Source organism: Dipodomys merriami, unplaced genomic scaffold (genome assembly GCF_024711535.1).
Source record: "Dipodomys merriami isolate MVZ:Mamm:240054 unplaced genomic scaffold, mDipMer1.0.p SCAF_48, whole genome shotgun sequence".
In the NCBI taxonomy this organism is placed as follows: domain Eukaryota; kingdom Metazoa; phylum Chordata; class Mammalia; order Rodentia; family Heteromyidae; genus Dipodomys; species Dipodomys merriami.
The window spans coordinates 6,728,213-6,746,944 of record NW_027206046.1 but is presented as its reverse complement, the minus strand read 5'-3'; the positions used below and the strand labels follow the sequence as shown (position 1 = coordinate 6,746,944).

At 39.0% G+C, this 18,732-nt stretch overlaps 1 protein-coding gene across 5 annotated transcripts in view; it reads right to left on the bottom strand.

Moving 5' to 3' along the window:
• Positions 1–5,012: 5,012 nt before the first annotated feature.
• The window catches only part of Rora (RAR related orphan receptor A), a 779,408-nt gene continuing 765,688 nt past the window's right edge, over positions 5,013–18,732 (bottom strand). For all 5 annotated transcript variants that reach the window (XM_069995263.1, XM_069995264.1, XM_069995265.1 and 2 more), the window contains 4 exons: positions 18,360–18,467; positions 16,849–16,959; positions 15,262–15,374; positions 5,013–14,596 (listed from right to left, as the gene is read on the bottom strand). In XM_069995263.1, coding sequence (XP_069851364.1) covers positions 14,432–14,596; positions 15,262–15,374; positions 16,849–16,959; positions 18,360–18,467 — 497 coding nt within the window. In that variant the 3' untranslated portion in view covers positions 5,013–14,431. The remainder of the gene's footprint in view (positions 14,597–15,261; positions 15,375–16,848; positions 16,960–18,359; positions 18,468–18,732) is intronic.

The following is an 18,732-nucleotide window of genomic DNA, read 5'->3' as shown; positions in this document are numbered from 1 at the left end:
GTACAACGCAGTTTGAAGTCCACATGTCAGTTGATAATACATCTTTTTAAAAAATTATTATTGCCAGTCCTGGAGTTTGAATTCAGGGCCTGGGCACTGCCCCTGAGCTTCTTTTGTTCGAGGCTAGCGCTCTACCACTTGAGCCACAGCGAGCGCCACTTCTGGCCTTTCCTATTTATGTAGTGCTGAGGAATCAGACTCAGGACTTCATGCATGCTAGGCAAGCACTCTACCACTAAGCTACATTCTCAGCTCTGACAATACATCTTGCTGTTACCCCTTATCTTTTCCCCCTTATTTCTCCCAATTCCACCCAGCCCCTCAAGTTACCTGCTTGCATTTCTCACGTGTATTATTACTGACTTGATCCACCCTTTATCCATTCATCTGTCCTCCCTTCCCTTGAGCTCTGCCCGTCTCTGACTAAACATGTGTCAGCTTCTTGGTATTCATTTTTATTACACTGTAAGTTGTTCACCTGAGTTTACCATTGAAGTCCTCCCCCATACTTCAATTTGTGTATATATGCATAAGGCCCTGTGTGTGTTTCATATATGTTTATAATTCAGTTATAACTTACACGTGCAAGAGAAAACACGTGCCCTTTGTCTTTCACTAGAATGTAATGATTTTTTTGGTGTGGTTTTTGTTTTTTTTTTTTGTGGTGGTACTGAGGCTTGAACTCGGGGCCTAGGTGTTGAGCTTTTGTGCTCAGTGCTGGGGCTCTACTACTTGAGCCAGAGCTTCACTTTCCTCTGGTTGGTGGTTGATTGGAGATAAATGTCCCACAGACTTTTCTGCCTAGGCTGGGTTTCAAGCTTGATTCTCAGCTCTCAGCCTCCTAAGTAGTTAAGATGAGAGGTGTCATCTACCAGTGCCCAGCCGGAATGCAGTGCTTTGACTGGAGAGTCATGAGGGACGGTAGGAGGCAGGGATGTGTGTCAGTGAGAACACTGACACAACTAACAGACGGTGAGGTTGACATGGAAATTTTATCCTCTGAGCACAGAACAATTAATAGGCAAAAGCGACTTCTTCCCCACTAACTGGAAAGGGAAGTCCTAGAGTGAAAAAGAATGGTTTGAGAATTCCATCAAGTGAATAAACAATAAATGGATCTTAAGGGCTGGCTGTATTTTATTGAAATCAATATTTCATATCCCAGGGAGAAAAATCCTGAATCACATTAAATGTAGGAAACCCCATTTCAGTCCTTTTCAACAGCAGATGTCAATGATGTTAGTATGAACCAGAATTTTTCTCCGTTCACACTTGGTGATTCAAGGAAAGGCTAGTAGCATTCCTAGGTATCACGAGATGTCTGTCTAGCCTTGCTCTTTTGTTTGTTCGTTTGTTTGTTTGAGACTGGGGCCTGAACTCACTGACACTTGCTTTGGCTCATTGGCTGGTGCTCTATCACCTAAGCCTGTCTCCAATCTAAGTCTTGCTTTTAAATTAGAGGGCGGAGAGATAAGGCAGTGGGTGCTGTTGGTGAGATTCTTCTGGGACCCAGGGGGGCTCTTGATAAAAACTCTCTTTGAAAAGCTTAGTACCTAATAATTGTACATGGTTATGGGGTGCAGTGTGATATTGAGATACAGCTCTACAAGGGGTAATGGTCAAATCAAGGTAATTAGTGTCTCTGTCACTTCAAATGCTGTTCATTTCTGTGCGTGTTTGGAGTATTCAAAGTCCCTCTTTTAGCTATTTAGAATATATCATAAATTATTATCAACTTTAGTTTCCCTACTGTGAGATCGAACAACAGAACTTTTCATATCTAACTGTATTTTGATACCCATTCTTGCCCTCCCCTCCCACCCTCAACCCCTGGTAATGACTTTACTACTTTCTTCTTGTATGAGATCAACATTTTTATCCCCTACATATCAATGAGAACATCTTTCTGTGTTTGGGCTATGTCACTTAATGCCCTCCCCTTTGCCCAGCTCATGTTCTTGCAAATAATGGAAAATTTTTTCCTTCTCTCTCTCTCTCTCCCTCCTTCCATTTTTTTGTTGGTTGTGGGGCTTGAACTCTGGGCTTGGGTGCTGTCTCTGCGCTCTTCAGCTCAAGGCAAGCACTCTACTGCTTGAGCCACAGCGCCTCTTCTGGTTTTCTAGTGGTTTATTGAAGATGAGCATCTCATGGACTTACCTGCCTAGGCTGGCTTTGAAATGTGATCCTCAGATCTCAACCTTCTGAGTAGCTAGGATTATAGGCGTGAGCCACCAGTGCTCAGCTCTCAAAACTCTTTTTTTTTTTTTTTTTGTCGGTCGTGGGGCTTGAACTCTGGGCCTGGGCGTTGTCCCTTAGCTCTTCAGCTCAAGGCGAGCGCTCTACCACTTGAGCTACAGCGCCACTTACGGTTTTCTGGTGGTTTTATTGGAGATAGGAGTCTCACGGTCTCTCCTGCCCGGGCTGGCTTTGAACCGCGATCCTCAGATCTCAGCCTCCTGAGTAGCTAGGATTACAGGTGTAAGCCACCAGCGCCCGGTTCTCAAAACTCTTAAGCATAGAAATATATATATTTTTTTCTTTTCCCCAGCAACGTTCCTAACATTGATAGGTCTCTTTTTATCATAGTACTGGGCTTGAACTCAGTGCCTCACATTTGCTAAGCAGGTGCTCTACTGCTTGAGCCATGCCTGCAGCCCTTGGTGGCTTCTTTGGGACTATGACTTTGAACAGTACAGGGCCCCATGCTCGGCTCCTTGTTTGAGAAGGGAAAGGTGAAAAGGTGCCGAGCTGCATCTGAGCCCAGCAATTTCTCTGTCACTGTCACTTCAGTCTCATGTTGTCGCAGACCTGTTAGGAGAAGCTGAGGCATTGACACGTGTCCATTTGGATGTCTGCTTGTGACGGGCTAGTGTGTTCCATCTGCCTCACCAAAAAGGTGAGCAGTAACAAGCAATGGATACATTTCTGGGCTGGCTTCTCACTGGCTAGTCTATGACTATTAATTGTGCTTTCTTTGTTAAGGGTTTCTCAGTGGCCTGATGTGTATGTCCTTTCTGATTTTTTTCCCTGTGAGTTCATTATAAAGAGAGTTCTATGAAAATCCTTCGTTAATTTTTTAAAATTAATTTGCTGTTATTATGAAGGTGATGCACAGAGGGATTACAATTATATGAGTCAGGGACGAGTACATTTCCTTCCATACAGTGTCTTCTGTTGTCTCTTTCCCAGTCCCTCCCTTCGTTAAATTAAAAAAAAAATTTCAGCAGCAGTACAGAGGGATTCCAACTCTACATGTTGGTTTGTGAGTACAACGCATCTTGATCAACCTCACCTCCGCTCATTCCTCTCCCTCCCAGCCCCACCCATTCCCTCAAGTGTCTTGGTTCTAGTTTCACACATGTACCTTGTATAGTATGACTGTAGTTACCTATTTTTCCTTTCTCCATCTGCCCTCCCGCCCCTTAATCTCTCCCACCACAACGTTGAGCTCCAGTAGTCATTTTGTTAAACTGTTATTTCTCAAAGGAGCTACACCATTGGACTCCTCCTCTGTGCACACCATCCTTTAGTCAGTATCTGTATATATGTATGACCCTATATATATTTTTATATACATTTGTAGTTTAGATCTAACTTAGAAAGCTCCCTTTATACTTCCACCTAAATTCCTTCCTGGACATCAAGTGAACCAGTCCCAGAAGCAGAAGCGAATGTGATCATGACTTTTAGCAGAAGCAGTTGAAGAACTTGAGCAAGGGTGGAGAAATGACAGGTTTCATGGTCAATCCTCTTGTCACCTGAAAGAATTGTTTGGTTGTCATTGTGATGGGGTACAAAGATTTCAGATGTGCCTAATCTCACTGTCCTCTGGGATAGTTGGAAAATAAAAGCAGGATTGGGGATACTACTTGCTACATGCAGTAACTTTGGGATCAATTCAGATATTTAGCCTAAGAGATAGTTGGGCAGGCTAGTGTGTATGGAAAGAAATGCAAGCCTAGTTGCTTTTGAATGTCCTTAGTATCACTCTAGAAATAATTCACAATAAAGTTGTTGCACTGTTAATGTGGAAGAATGCTTGAGGTGCTATTAAATTTATGATGGAGTGTTGTACTTGAGAAAAGGGCAGGAGGCAGGATTGTGACAGTACAGTACAAGTCAGATTTCAAGTCTTTGGCATGGTTTCTGCCATTGTATTTGAATGGTTTCTAAGGTGATGATGGCCAAATATAGTGAGCACACAGGATTGATTTATCTCCGGTACTTGGGAAGTATCACTCATTGCTGGCTGCATCCTCCTCTGGGGTAGAAAGCAGTCTCAATTGTGCATTTCCCACAGCAACCTCCAGTTCCTGTTATTATCTCAAAAGGTAAAATGCTCCTTTATTTACTTTCTCGTACCAAAAGAGTAGCTTTGTCACTGTAAATGGCAGTGAATATTCTTTGAAAGAAAAATGATAATACTATCAGACCAGTGCTTTGTAAATTTGTAATATGAATATTGATCATCTGGATCATGTAAAAATGAAGACTGGCTGGGTATTGGTGGCTTATGTGTGTCAATTCTAGCTCCTTGTAAGGCTGAGATCTGAGAATTGAGGTTCAAAGCCAGCCTGGGCAGGAAAGTCTGTGAAACTCATCTCCAATTAACTAGCAAAAAGCTAGAAGTGGAGGTATGGAATAGGGCCAGCCTTCAGTAGGGAAAAGCCAAGTGAGAGCAAGAGGCCCTGAGTTCAAACCTCAGAACCAGCACAAAACCAATTTTTTTTTTTAAAAGGCTCTGATTGACAGTGTCTAGTCTTCTGCTTGGAATTCTGAATTTCTGACAACCTTGCAGGTGATGTTGGTCTGAGGACCACACTTTCCATTCACTAGAGAAGATGTAGTCTAGAAAAGCATGTGCGGTACTAAATAAGGAACGAAAAATAAGAAAAACCCAACACATGTTCCATTAGAAGCTGAAGTTTTATTGTAGGATAACAGTACATAAAGCACATCTAAAATTGATGTGTTCAATGCACTTTTAATAAAGGTAATGTATTATTAAAGGTACAGTTTTTCTAAGTACAATATAACAACATTCATATTAGAATGAAAATCGGAGTATTTAAAAGACAACATTAAATCTCTCTTTTTTTACAGCTTATATTTACAAAATGAATCAAAATATTTTTTTAAATTCAGGATTCAATAAAGTAAAACAGCTGGAAATAAGCAGACTACAGAAAAAAGTGAACTGCAAACAAAAACCCAATGTTAAGGGAAAAGTCGGATGATCCTCTAAGAAAGATCATTAGCAAAGTTTTAGTTCAATACTATCTTTTAGGATCCCCATCAATGGTCAGCATTTTAGTGTGGTGGGGAAAAAAAAAGGAGTCTTTACATACTGTACAGAAAACAGACAGCAGAGAGTTAGAGGTACAGTATTACTGTTTCCAGATTTGTATTTTATTTACAGAAGGCTGAGGTTGTAATTCAGAGTTGTGTGAAATTTGTGTGCTTAATCCTCCAGACCTACACACACACAGTGGGAATCAGCACTTTGTGTGGTCTTTTCAGTGTGGTTTTTAGACTCGGCTGAACAAGAGAACATTAGCCATAGAGTTTTGCATACATTTACAAATCCCCCCACTTCCCTCCAAAAAACCCAGGGGAAAATGTTTTGCTTTTGGGGGCACCCTAGTCATGTAGCAATGACGGAATACTGACATGTGCAGGTCTGTGTGTGGGTAGGAAAGTGCGATGCTAAATGATGCTTAAAAAAAGGTTTCAATCTCTCTCTAAGATAAGACAGTTAAGGAATGACATAATTTCTGTTAGACAACATGTCTCCCTAAATGGTAGCCAATTTTCTGTAAAAGGTTAACTATTAGCATCAACGTTCATTAACCACACAATTGCATTTATAATTGACAGCAACTCTTCCAGAAAAGTGTAGAGGGAAAGTTGAGAGCAGTGCATGGAGCCACTAATCATGGCTTGAGAATTTATCACCTTCAGTTACAAAAAGTGAAGTAAACAGAAACATTTGCTCTATATTTATAAATTGCTCAAAAATCCTTGCTAAAGATCTTACAAATTCAGTAATAATTACAGAACAATTCTAATCAATATTTAATAAGGCTAACTACATCCTTAGATAGATATTTGATATGCTGGGATATTTAATGATGCCAATAGATCTTGGGAGAATAGGTGGATGATTGTAATTAAGCTCAAGATTACAATGACTTTTAAAAGGAAGGTCCTCCACTGAGTTCATGGGACTGACTGAAGCCATCTGGAAGCAGAATGCCCCTGATCAATTTTGATAAATGGCCCGTGGTCTATTTGTGTACGTCTCCATTCTTATGAGTAAGATATATGAGAGAAAAAGCTTAAGTCTGCCATCAAGTATCTGCAAGTATTTTATATATAATTGTAGTTAAATGTACAATTCTCTCAGGGGCCAATAATGTAATTTTCAGGAACAAACATAAAGTATTACTCCATTAAACAAGAGTGTTTCTTTGGGTTCTTGAAGGCCTGGAAAATTATTATTTTTGTCTTAGGAGATATGTCATAAAGCCAAGTAACATATAAAAGCCAATAATTTTTCATATGTCCATATTTCTGTACAGATTGATCCAATAGATGTCAAATATCTATCCTAAGGAAGTAATTGTGCCCTAATTAAATACACTCTAGAATAATTTATATCATGATATTATGTATTTAAAGAGAAAAGCATGTCCCAAATCCAGCACTCTGATACAGCTGCCAGTTGGGCATAGGTAGATATATATATATCTATATATGTATATATATACAAATATATAGTTATACTCAGTGAAATTAACAAGACCCAAAGGTGGTATTGTCTAGGAATAAAAGGGATATTTTTTTGTTGTTGTTCACAAAAGTAACTTAATCTAGCACCACACATCAGAAAAACACAAAAATAGCACACTCTAGGTCTAAACAGCTATGTCTAAAATAGATTATATAGTAAAACCGGTATTATACAGCATATTGTGGATTTGATAAACAGATAAATATTTGCACTGAGTAGGCTGTTTATAATATAACATTTTCTTATCTATACAGAATGAGAGCCCAAAAGTTAACTGTATAGAAATGTGCAGAACAACATTAAATATTATGACTCAAAAGCAGAGACAAAGGTAAATTTGAAAGAAGAGTTAAGAGAGAAAATGTTTACAGGCCATTATAAGTTCTTAAGTTCATAGTAAATAAGGAATCAATTGCTCAAGTTGAAAAGCAGTAAACAAGAGATTGCATTTACATGCAGATGTCTAAAATTTGTATTTGTTTTTAAGTCTATGCACAAAAGTCATTTGTTTTATTGCTTGACATTCAGTTATGGCTAGATTATTTAACCTATTTTTTTTGTACTTTGGAAACAAGAATATTCTTAAAGGTGCCATAAAAATGGACAACATTGAAAACGGTTTGCAAATAAACCACCTAACATTGCAGTTCTTTATACATATTAAAAGCCTTGTCTGGGGTTTGTCATATGTTAAAGATATTTAAACTGGGAAAATACGTTGTAGCTTGAAGCCTCCCATTGGCCCAAATATCCAATACAAAAACAGATCTCCACAAAAGGAGCAGGCAGACAATACAGGGACATCTAAAAGAAGCAGCCAGCTAATATCCTAATGTTCAAACTTTTACCACTGTTGTTATGAGATTTCAAACCACTATGGATAGGAAGAAAATGTTTGGATGCAGGAAGATGTATACAGTACATACGAATTATTATTTTTTGTGTGAAGTCATATTCACTATATTGCTCAAGAACGACCTGCATTTACATATGCAATCTGGTTAATGATAATCGAGTTCCTAGAATTAGTATTCAGTATTAGATTAATTATAGAAACACAACTGGATTTAAAGTACATAATGAAGGATAGAAAATCACACATGAACACCAGAGAACTTTGTCATTCTTAGAGAACGTCATGGTGCGTGTGCGACAGGTCAAAGGTAACAGCAAGCTGTCTGTCCATTAGCTCTAGAGGGACTGAAGAAAAAAAAAGTCTAGCACTGCTCATATGGCAAAACTAAATGTAAACAACAAACACGGATCCTCTAGGCATTCATTAAGATACCCACATTCACCTTGTCCACACAAGACTCCATGTTACATTGCATCACTGGAAAAAAAATAACAAGGTGGATTCTATTTGGATTAGATATTCTGCCATTCATTTGCAAGGAAATAAATGGCTGAACATAGTTATTGCTGTAAGTTCTGAGGGAATAGTTGAACATGGAGGCCCTCTCTTCTGTGGTATCTCCTTGGTATAAAACCAGGCTTCTGGATTATTTCTTTACTTATTCTGAGAGTTTGATGAGACATTTGTACACACAAAGAAGTACATAAACCCCACACACAAATAAGTACACAGACCTGCAAGAATAAGCAAACAGCAGCAGTGGGAATGCCTTGATCATCAATTTAAAGAGATTGACCATTCATTAAGTACTAGTGTGGAGGGATAAAATGAAGACCTATCTTCTAGATTCTGAGAAACTTATCAAGACTTACTGTTGGAACTGCATTTCTATTTCTGGGCACATGACACATCATCCCAAGTTGCTTTCACGGGGTTCTCATAATTTCCTAAGTGGTTATGTTATAATATGTACGAGTGCTAACTTCTGGGTGTGCATGTGCAGAGAGTATGTATGAATAGAAGAGAAAGCTTTGTTATTGCTGGGTGATAGTGGCTCATGCCTGTAATCCTCGCTACTCACAAAGTTGAGATCTGAGGACTGCTATTTGAAGGCAGCCTGGGCGGGAGTCTGTGAGACTTCTTATCTCCAGTTAACCAGTAATAGGTTCAAGTGGCAGAGCCTTGAATGAAAAGCACAGGGGCAGTGCCCAGGCCCTGAGTTCAAGACCAGGACTGGCACAAAAACCCAGGATGTGGGGGATCATTATTACCTGATAATCGGGGAAAGCTTTCTCTCTGGCAATAAGAAAACACATTAATCTGCCAAGTATGTCAAAATAATTACACTGACCTTCTCTGACTTTATGAGGAGGAATTTACAGGAGTATATGAATAAATCTGCATTTTCAAATATGTAATATGTGTACTTTCAAAAGCCAGATTATTTGTCCTTAAATATTAGCTCCTGTTATTAATTCATCAGCTAGAAACACAGGGATGTGGACATATTTTACGTAATTGTTTTACATAAAGATATTTTGGTTTGCTTATAGAGGAGAGAACACAGTGAAAATTGCAGGTATTTGTTGGCATTAAAAAAAAAATCCTAGCTGGGGTCATGGTAGCTCATCTTGCAATCCTAGTTACTCAGTAAGCTGAGATCTGAGGCTGAAATCCAGCCCAGGAAGGGAAGTCTGTGAAATTCTAATTTCCAGTTAGTCACAAAAAGCCAGAAGCAGAGTTGTGGAGTGCAAGCCTTGAGTAGAAAAGCTCCAGTAGCAGTGCACACACGCACGCATGCGCACACACACACACAAAATCCTTCATCTTGACCCATCTCACTGTACTGATAGGTACATCTGTAGCATCTGAAATAGCATAAGATGCATAATTCTCTCTCTATGGTTGTTTATCATGACTATTTTAATCACTAGAGAAATGGTCAGTAGAATAGAATACCTAACGACTGTACTTAATTCTCTGTTGGTCTGTCACTATTTTCTTGAATACTTTGGCCTAACTTTACACTTCTGTGGGGGTTATTCACAAAACTGAAGTACACGTAAGTTTTAAACTCTGTAAAATGAGACAAGCCTGAAGACACTATACACACACTCACACAATTTTTTTTTTTTTTACAATTCACTTGTGCCTTGGAGGGGGGGATAGTATTATCATTATTATTATTAAGAAGAAAAAAAAACACATTTTGTCCCAGTATACTGGCCACCCTGTTTTAAGAGTTTTAGAAATCCCTGAGCACATTGTTTCTGACTCTTAACCCCAACTCCAAAATGATAGGGCGTCTATCCTTGATACCAAGATGGATTGTCACTCACAGTAACTCATCGTAAGGTGCTTAGTTACCCTCCCCCCAACCAATCAGCACAAAGAACTGTCAGAAAATAACATTTTATTATTATCATTATCTTAAAATAATAGCAGTGGAAGGACACATGGTGAAAACAATGTTTGAAAACAGTGGCTTTAGGGTTATTATCTGGCTGCTTCTCAACAACAAGTGATTCGATCGACATTCCTTAGCCAAAAACAAAAGGAAAAAAAACCACCCAAAACAAAAAAAAAAAAACTGTACAAATATGTATTTTTTTTTCCCTGAGGGATCAAGGTACACCCGCAAGAGCTCTATGTACATATTGCACTAACTAAGACAGGAATGAGTAAGATGTGCAAAAAAGCAACAATGAGAAAAGCCCACAAACTACTTAAAACCTTGCCATGAAGGATTGTACTATGTTGTTTTGCATCTTGGAATGTCGGAACACAAACACCTAGCTACTCCTTTGTCTAAAACTAACAAACAAACAAAAACTAAAACACACCAAAAATACCAAACAAAACAAAACAACCCCATACATACATTTCTACTATGGCACATTCAATGAAATAAAAAGTTTTCCCAAAGACAGATAGACAAATCCCATCAAGAAAATAATACAAAGTTTTGTGTGTTTGTATTTTTTTTTTTAGAAAATTACATTACTTTCTTTCTTTGTTTCACATTACAAAATCTGTTTTTTTTCTTTACACAAATCACATTTTATTGCAGGAATAGTTCAAGTGCCATCAAATATTTATAGAAGGGTTAAAAAAATAGAAGTCTCTCTAAAGTGGTCCAGACAAGGCTTTGTATAGAATAAATCTTTTTTTTCTCCATCTTCTAAGTTTTGATTTAAGTCTTTTGAATACATTTTCTTTTCCACTGACACTTAGTAGCCTAGAAGCGATCCCACACACGCACTTCCACGCTCACATGCACACACGCACACACTCCTTCCTTCCTCCCTTACCCCTCAGTCTACCCCCATACACTTACAAAGATCTGTTATCCACACTATAAAGAACAACCAAACTTAGATGCAGTGTCTTAGGCGATGTTTTTAAGTTAGGAAGGGTGAATTAGGATGCTGAAGACTTAAAAGAAACAAAAAAACAAGATTTAACTAAAAAAAAAAAAGTTGAACACTTATTTTAAAAAATCCGTAGCTTTCACACAATTTTCAGTCTGTCCAAAAACACTTTCACCTACACTTTTGATTTCATTGTGACTAACGCCAGTACTTCACAATATTAATTTGATTGTTTGGACACCATGTGTGTCCACACACACACACACACACACACACACACACACACACACACACACACACACACACTCACACACATATATTTTAAAGGCGTATTGGCCTTATGTAAAAAACAGTATATAAAGGGAACTACAGCAGACAAGCTGACTATGAAGTGGTTCTAGTCCTTAAAAGACTAGTGGACATTTAAGTTTAGAATACTCTAAATCAACTATTAAGATTATCTCTTTTGGTATCATCCAGGATTTTTATGTCACCCCATGAGTGTTTTTACTAATAAGGGAGAAAAAATGCAAAGGTTTACATCCTTCTCTGGACTCCATATTTCTCTCAGTTGCATTTATTTGTTGAGTTCTCTCCATTTCTCTGAGCCCATCTCTGTCTCTGTTCTCACACTGTCGGTGGACTTTGCTTTGAAAGTTTACCTCCTGCTTTTCATTCAGAAATGCTTTAGAAGCAGCATTATATGACTTATAGATCGCATAACTATTACTGAGATTAGAGCTTTTTTCTGTTTCCAAATTGGGTATGTGTAAAATCCTTTCTGAGAAAAGCAATTTCCTAGAGTTCAACATTGCATTCTCTCTCACCCTTAGAGAAGTTCAATTGGCTTTTCTTCTTCTTCACAAATGGACACTGGAATTAGGTTTAGTTGCTCTTTAATATGCTAGCACCTGAGGCTGGTCATATTCAGAAAGCTTTGGTTAAAAACAAGTTAATATACTTTAATAAAACCATCCCTAAATTTAGTGAATTTAAATCACCAAAAGGGAAAACAAAACAACAACAAAACAACCCCATCCCCACCCACCTCACTAAAGGAGAGAGAACAGAAAAATACTGGACAAATAAATAAATGAACTTGGTACTCTTCAGAGTATAAATACTATGAATCTTTAAAGGAACTATGTACTTAAATAAAAATTTGATTTAACCCTTTTTGCCCAAATATAAATACTATACGCTGACAGTTAACCTCTGTATATAAACACTCACATAAAATTTTATATGCCTGTAAGATAGTTAAGTAAATATTACTCTTCTATTCATGGTTCAACCATTACTATATTTTTGAAAAAAATTTGGATGTTATTTAGGCTTCATACACACATCTGTGTAAATAATTCCTTCCCCTGTTCTAAATTCCTCAGGAAACAAGTCAATGGAGTTACACAGAGTGAGGTCTCTGGGAAGCCAGCCCTGGCCATCTAGATGGACATCAGCAGGAATCAGAAGATTCTAGAGGGACCCTAGTGTTGCAGAAGGCTCTCAAGTGGAAAGGGTTTCTGGGGGACTCCCCCTTTTATACCATACAATATATTCCCATGTCCTTAGAGCCATGTTCTTTGATGTCAGACCAGGAACTTGAGTGAGCCCCCATCCCTAGTGTGACTAAAAAGAAAAACGTTCTAAATGCCTACATTCCCCAAAGGTCCCTGGGCATTAAAATATGCACACCTGTGTACAGCGAACTGTTCATTTCTCTCTCTCCCACTGGGGATTAAAAAATAATACAAACAACAAAAAACCTCAATATTTCTCACCTGAACACACAAGCCAACCAATCCTCTAAATATTGAATAAAATAAATTAGAATCCACAGTTTTCTAGTAAGGGTAAACGCAAGAATAAATGTTGGCAGCTAGCATCAACTTCACTTTTAAAGGCTTAAAATACTTAAATAAGAAAAACAGGTCCAACCTCGAACACCTCCCTCACTCTTCTACCCATGGTCTACCAGGACCTAGAGGGCAGTGTTGTAGAACCGTGGTATCTAGGAATAGCTAGTATAGAATCAGTGTACTCTTGAGATGAACTCTTAGGGTTCCTAGATTAAACCGAGAACATCAAACATTCACATCATGCTTTACTTCCTCAAACAATGCATGTGCAATTGCTCCAGATATAATCTTTGGGTTCTAGATTCTAATAAATATTCTGGTTACTTATTTGTTGTCAAAGCATTCCAAGTTGAGACTTAAGCCATGAGACTGAATCTTGGACAAGGAACCTCTTTTCCCTAACCTCTCAAAGGTGGCATTTAAAGACACACACGTGTGTGTGTGTGTGTCTTTAAATGCACTTGATGGTTTAAAAAAGTCCACAGAGCTAATTGTTCAACTTTGTATGAAGCATAAACACATCGATTCTTAAACTTAACCAGAAAAAAACAAAAGCAAAGTATAATTTAGGGAGAATTCCATTTCAAATTCCAAATTTCACATGTGGGAAGAATAATTGCAATATTGTTGATTTCTAGATATGACCAGCCAGTCTTTTTTAAAAGTAATTATGTAAACAGCAGCATAAATACCTCCCGACATACCTTCCAAGCCTTCTCAGTTCAACTTGTGTTTCTGGTGTACATGGAACACGACAGTGAACACAGCTAGCATTTAATTTAAAGAAAAAAATAAAGGTGCAAAATGAAAGTGCCTTAATCAATTCAACAAGAAAAGCTACACCATAACTACATTTTATATTAATTAAAAACAATATATAAACAATCTCTTTTTCTTTAAGCTATATAGTCTTCATGCCCATTTACCCTGTAATATATTATAATGCTATTGTTGGTAGAGCTCTTGCGCTCTTTTCTAGGCCGTCCTGCTGACTGGAAATACTCGGTGAGACAACGAAAAAACTTCCTTCATGAAACAGAGCAAAGTCGTGTGAAGTAAATGCTGCTACCTCCACCATACACACACACACACACCAGCCACCGATTTTTTTCTTGTTGGACTCTCCGTTGGAACGTACAGACTGGTCAAGCTGTAGAAAGTCTGGGCAGTGACCTACAAGGAAGGGAAAAAAAAAATCCTCCGACTTTAGTAAATCATCCTTCTGCTGTAAACAGAGGTCAAAGCTCGAGACGTCAAGACAGAAAAAAAGGGTCCATATCTGTAGGCAGAATGGAAATCATATGCGTGAGAAAAACGAAGTTCAACTTTTATTTGCTTCCATTGTCTCCCCTCCTTTGCCTGACCCCCAATCACAAAAAAAAAAAAAAAAAAAAAAAAAAATGTGCAGTGTGTTGGCGCTCCAGGGCTGTCTGTGCAGGGCCATAAAAAGTGTCTTGGTTACTTTTTTTTTTTTATTGTTGTTGGTTTTTTTTTCCGTTTTCTTTTTCATATTTATACTTCAGACATTCTTGAAGTACTTGGGTGATAACCTTTACCCGTCAATTTGCATCGCTGGCTCAAATTCTGAAGTGAACAACTCTTTGTATAATGGAGGAAAATGAAGTCGTACAATGTCTGGGTATATTGCTTTAAACGCCATTAGCTTTTCTGTATGCCGTCCGCATAAGGCTCTTAACGTAGACACCTTGCATATTAACTGTAAGTGGGGGGAAAAAGGACACCAGGTCAGGGGAGGACAGACATAAGGTTGTAAAAGAAATGAAGGAATCTGGATGCTCTTTATTTGCAACTTTGCTGACTGGGGAAACACAGCTGAAATTCTTACTCCTTTAATCATAGAGGACTGGTAAGGAAAAAAAAAAAAGATCTTGTCCTGTCATTGAATGTTACAAATCACTGAGTGCTATTTCGAGGATGAAAAGTATTCACAAGTCAAGTTGGTCCTGCTCGTCAATGCTGGACCAAATGAGAACCTAAGGCTCTCTCCTCTTCTCCCTAATCCAAGGTGCTTTCTGCTCCACCATTTAGTCCCTTCTCTGTGGGAAGAGGGCGCGTGATGGAGAAGTGGAGATAGTCCACGGTTATCTGGCCACCCCAACTATCCACCCCACATCTTATCTAGAACTTTAGTACTAGTTAGATCCAAGGATGTAACATTTCTGCTCACTAAACGATCCCTATTCATAAGGAGGCCAATATGCAATTCTACAGGTGACCTAGAGTCCGAAGGCCTGGATGGAAGTACCCGCTTTGACCATGGGCCATGACCCTTTGGGGACTGGTCATGTGCCAAGGGCTTCTGCCAGCATGCTCCACGCTATGCAGTAATTCAGCCACCCCAATGAGAACCTGCAGGCTTACCTTTGTTAGTATTCCATCTTCTCGGTGGTTCTTCTGTAAGACATGTTGAAGAGCTAGCTGAATTTTCTGCTGCAGTTTTTCAATTTTTACCTTTTCCTGCAGCCAGGAACGATCTAAATGTGAGAAATGCTTGTCTTTAGTGTCACTCCTCCAACAAGGCGTCAGGCCTCCCCCATTCTGCCCTCACCCCTGGGATGCAGATTTTCCTAGGCTACAATGCACACAAAATGATGCACAGGCTGGGTTTATTCTCCTTCCAAAATCTGCTGCTAAAGGAGTAGGAAAATGAACCATGACAGTGATAAAAAATAGTGTTAACCTTCCCATTTTCACTCATATTTGAAGGAAGGGAGCCATTGCAATGTAAGGCCATACAGGGAGAGCTGCAAATGAATCTGCCCTGGTCTGGCCAGGCTTTCATATACACTTCTCAAAGATGTTTTCTCAATCCTGCTAGCCTTTTTGGAAAATTGAAATTGCTTTATAATGCAGGTCTACTAAGGTTGTCAATTGAATTTCAAGGCTAGCCCCTCTACCACTTGAGTATAGCTCCACTTCTGGCTTTTTGGTGGTTAGAGGTAAGCGACTCTTGGCCTTTTCTGTCTGGACCAGCATTTAGCAGCGATCCTTGGATCTCAGCCTCCTGAGTAGGATTACAGGTGTGGGTTACCCAAACCCAGCAGGGGCCTTATGTTTATGCTTAGCTTTTTGGCTCAAGACTAGAGCTCTATCATTTGTGCCACACCACTACTTCTGGCTTTTTGGTAGTTAATTGGAGGTGAAAGTCTCATGGGTTTATCTGCTCAGATTGGCTTCAAACTGCTATTCTCGGATCCGCACTTTTCTTTTTTCCTTTCTTTTTGCTGGTCCTGGGCTTTGAACTGTGGGCCTAGGTGCTGTTCTTAAGCTCCTTTTGCTCAAGGCTAGCATTCTGCCACTTGAGCTACAGCTCCACTTCTGGCTTTTTCTGTGGTTAATTGGAGACAAGAGTCTTACAGGCTTTCTTGGCTTTCTGGGCTGGCTTCAAATGGTGATCCTCACGCGTGAGCCACCAGCACCTGGGCAGGTCTCTGCTTCTTGAGTAGCTAAGATTGCAAGTATGAGTGCACCCAGCTAGGTAGGGAGTCTTCAAAGGGCGTGCTGCCTTGGAGGCTGGTGTTAAGAGCAGCAAATCTCCCACAATGTTTGTGTTGGAACACAGAAGAAGTTAATTCTGGACTGGGTTTTACTTGGTTATCAGTCCCTAAGATTCTATCTAAAAGAAAAGATTCTACTGAAAAGAAGTCTGTGTTTGTGTCTGTAGAGGGGTTTTTTTGAAAACAGGAAAAAATAATTTACTAAGGCTAACAGGGGCTCTTGGAAGCCCCTCAGATACTCAGTTGCCAGTCAGAGGACTCACCTTGTAAAACTCTTCACCTGGACCATTTAACAACCACTTTCTTTCTCTTTACTTTAAATTTTATTGTAAAGGTGATGGACAGAGAGGATACAGTTACATAAGGTAATGGAGTTCATTTCTTTTTGATCAGTGTTACCCCTCCCTCACTCTTCCTCCCCAACCACTTTCTTTTTACCTGGTTGTCTTACCTGCTGACATCAGGACAAATGCAGAAAATAATGCAATTTCATCTTCAGTCAGGTGCATAGAACATAAACTCTTTCCAAACTCAAACACAAAGCTAATAAAGTCTTCACAACCTGGCAAAATACAAATAAAGGTAGTCTAAGATTATTTGGTTATTAACCTATTGGGAAAAATATGGAACAAGATAAAAAAGCTCCAGTCGTTGAAGATCAGTAAGCACAGTAATAACATTTATAGTTCAAACTCAACTTTGTTTTCAACTCTGTTATGTAAAACACTCATAGTTGGTCACTTAGGGCTCACACCTGTACTCCTAGCTATTCAGATTGAGATCTGAGGATCGAGATTCAAAGCCAGCCCAGGCAGGAAAGTCCATGAGATTCTTATCTTCAATTAACCACCAAAAAAGCCAGAAGTGAAGGTCTGGCTCAAGCCATAGAATGCCAGCCTTGGGTGAAAAAAGCTAAGTAAGAGTGTGAGACCCTGAGTTCAAGCCCTAGTACTGGCACAGAAATAAATAAATCACCCTTAAAAATGATGACAAATGACACAGACTGAGAGTAAAGCTACCATAATTATTTATCAAACCGATGACACAGAATGTAATGGTCAACAAAAAAATCAAATCCTCAATAGTCTGATTAAGTTTGGTGTCTGTTCTTTCCGATTTACCTGTTATGTATATAAATAGCAATGAGGTCTCCCATGCAATTTAAGGCAAATAACTTAATGCCATATATCTTGGATTCCTTTTCATTCTTCTTAATGACTAGATCTCACTTTGTTACAGAAATCCAGAACAATTTATTTATATAGTATATGCCATCTTTCGTTTTTCTCTTAGTTATATTTTATTTCTTGGCTATTTGTGTTTCCTTCTCATTAATGGTTTTTGTTTGAGGGTGTCAGGAAGGGCAGACATTTTGCTCTTTGCTTGATTTTTATGTACCAAATCATATTGTAAGTTACTTCAACATTTATCCCCTGAAAATCTGATTTCTTAAAATCTGAAGAGGGAAAGTCTATTGGAGATGAATAAGCTAGCAGGAGCAGGTTAGGCTGAGGTCGAGGTAGACAGTTTGCATATATGAGAACAGAACAGAGGAACAAGTCGAAATTGTCTTAGGAGGAAAGGAAGAGGAGCAGAGGGAGGGATAAAAGAGGTGAGATTGATTGGAATACATTGTAGACATGCATGGAAATCTCTCTCCCCCCAGTATAACTAATGCATGTTAATTCAAACACATCAAAGAGGGGGAACTAGAAGAATATGTACAATTAATTGCTTCAATCCCGAACTAGAAAGTAAAACTTGAGAGGTTTACCTACAGTGGAAGCCAAAAGCATTTGAGATGTATCACTTTCCCACGGTGACTAACTGCAGAAGCATAACACCCTTTAATGTGGATGTGCAGTGGGCCAGCTTCCATGTTGTCCACTCAGTGCTTCCGTCCAACCCACCGCTTTGCTCAGATTGCCGATTTATGGACGAGGTACCCTGAGATTTCCTTACCTAAGGATTTGAAGACATCTGGGCTGGCATACTTCCCATCAAAGTACACGGTGTTGTTCTGAGAGTCAAAGGCACGGCACATTCTGATAAACACCACCTCTAGGGAACCTGAGCAGAGGCAGAAGTGGTTTGGGTCATTTTTTCACTGGGAGTTTACTTCTCTCTGTCCCATAGGCCCAGCTTGAGACTATAAGCAAAGGCTATTATGGTAAAACTCAGTTAACTGGAAGGAAGATTGATTTACAGGTGACTTTTTTTTGTGTCAGTGCTGGGGCTTGAACTAAATGCTTGGGCACTGACCTTGAGCTCCTTTCTCAAGGCTAGAGCTCTACCATTTGAGCCAAAGAACCACTTCTGGCTTTTCCTAGAGATA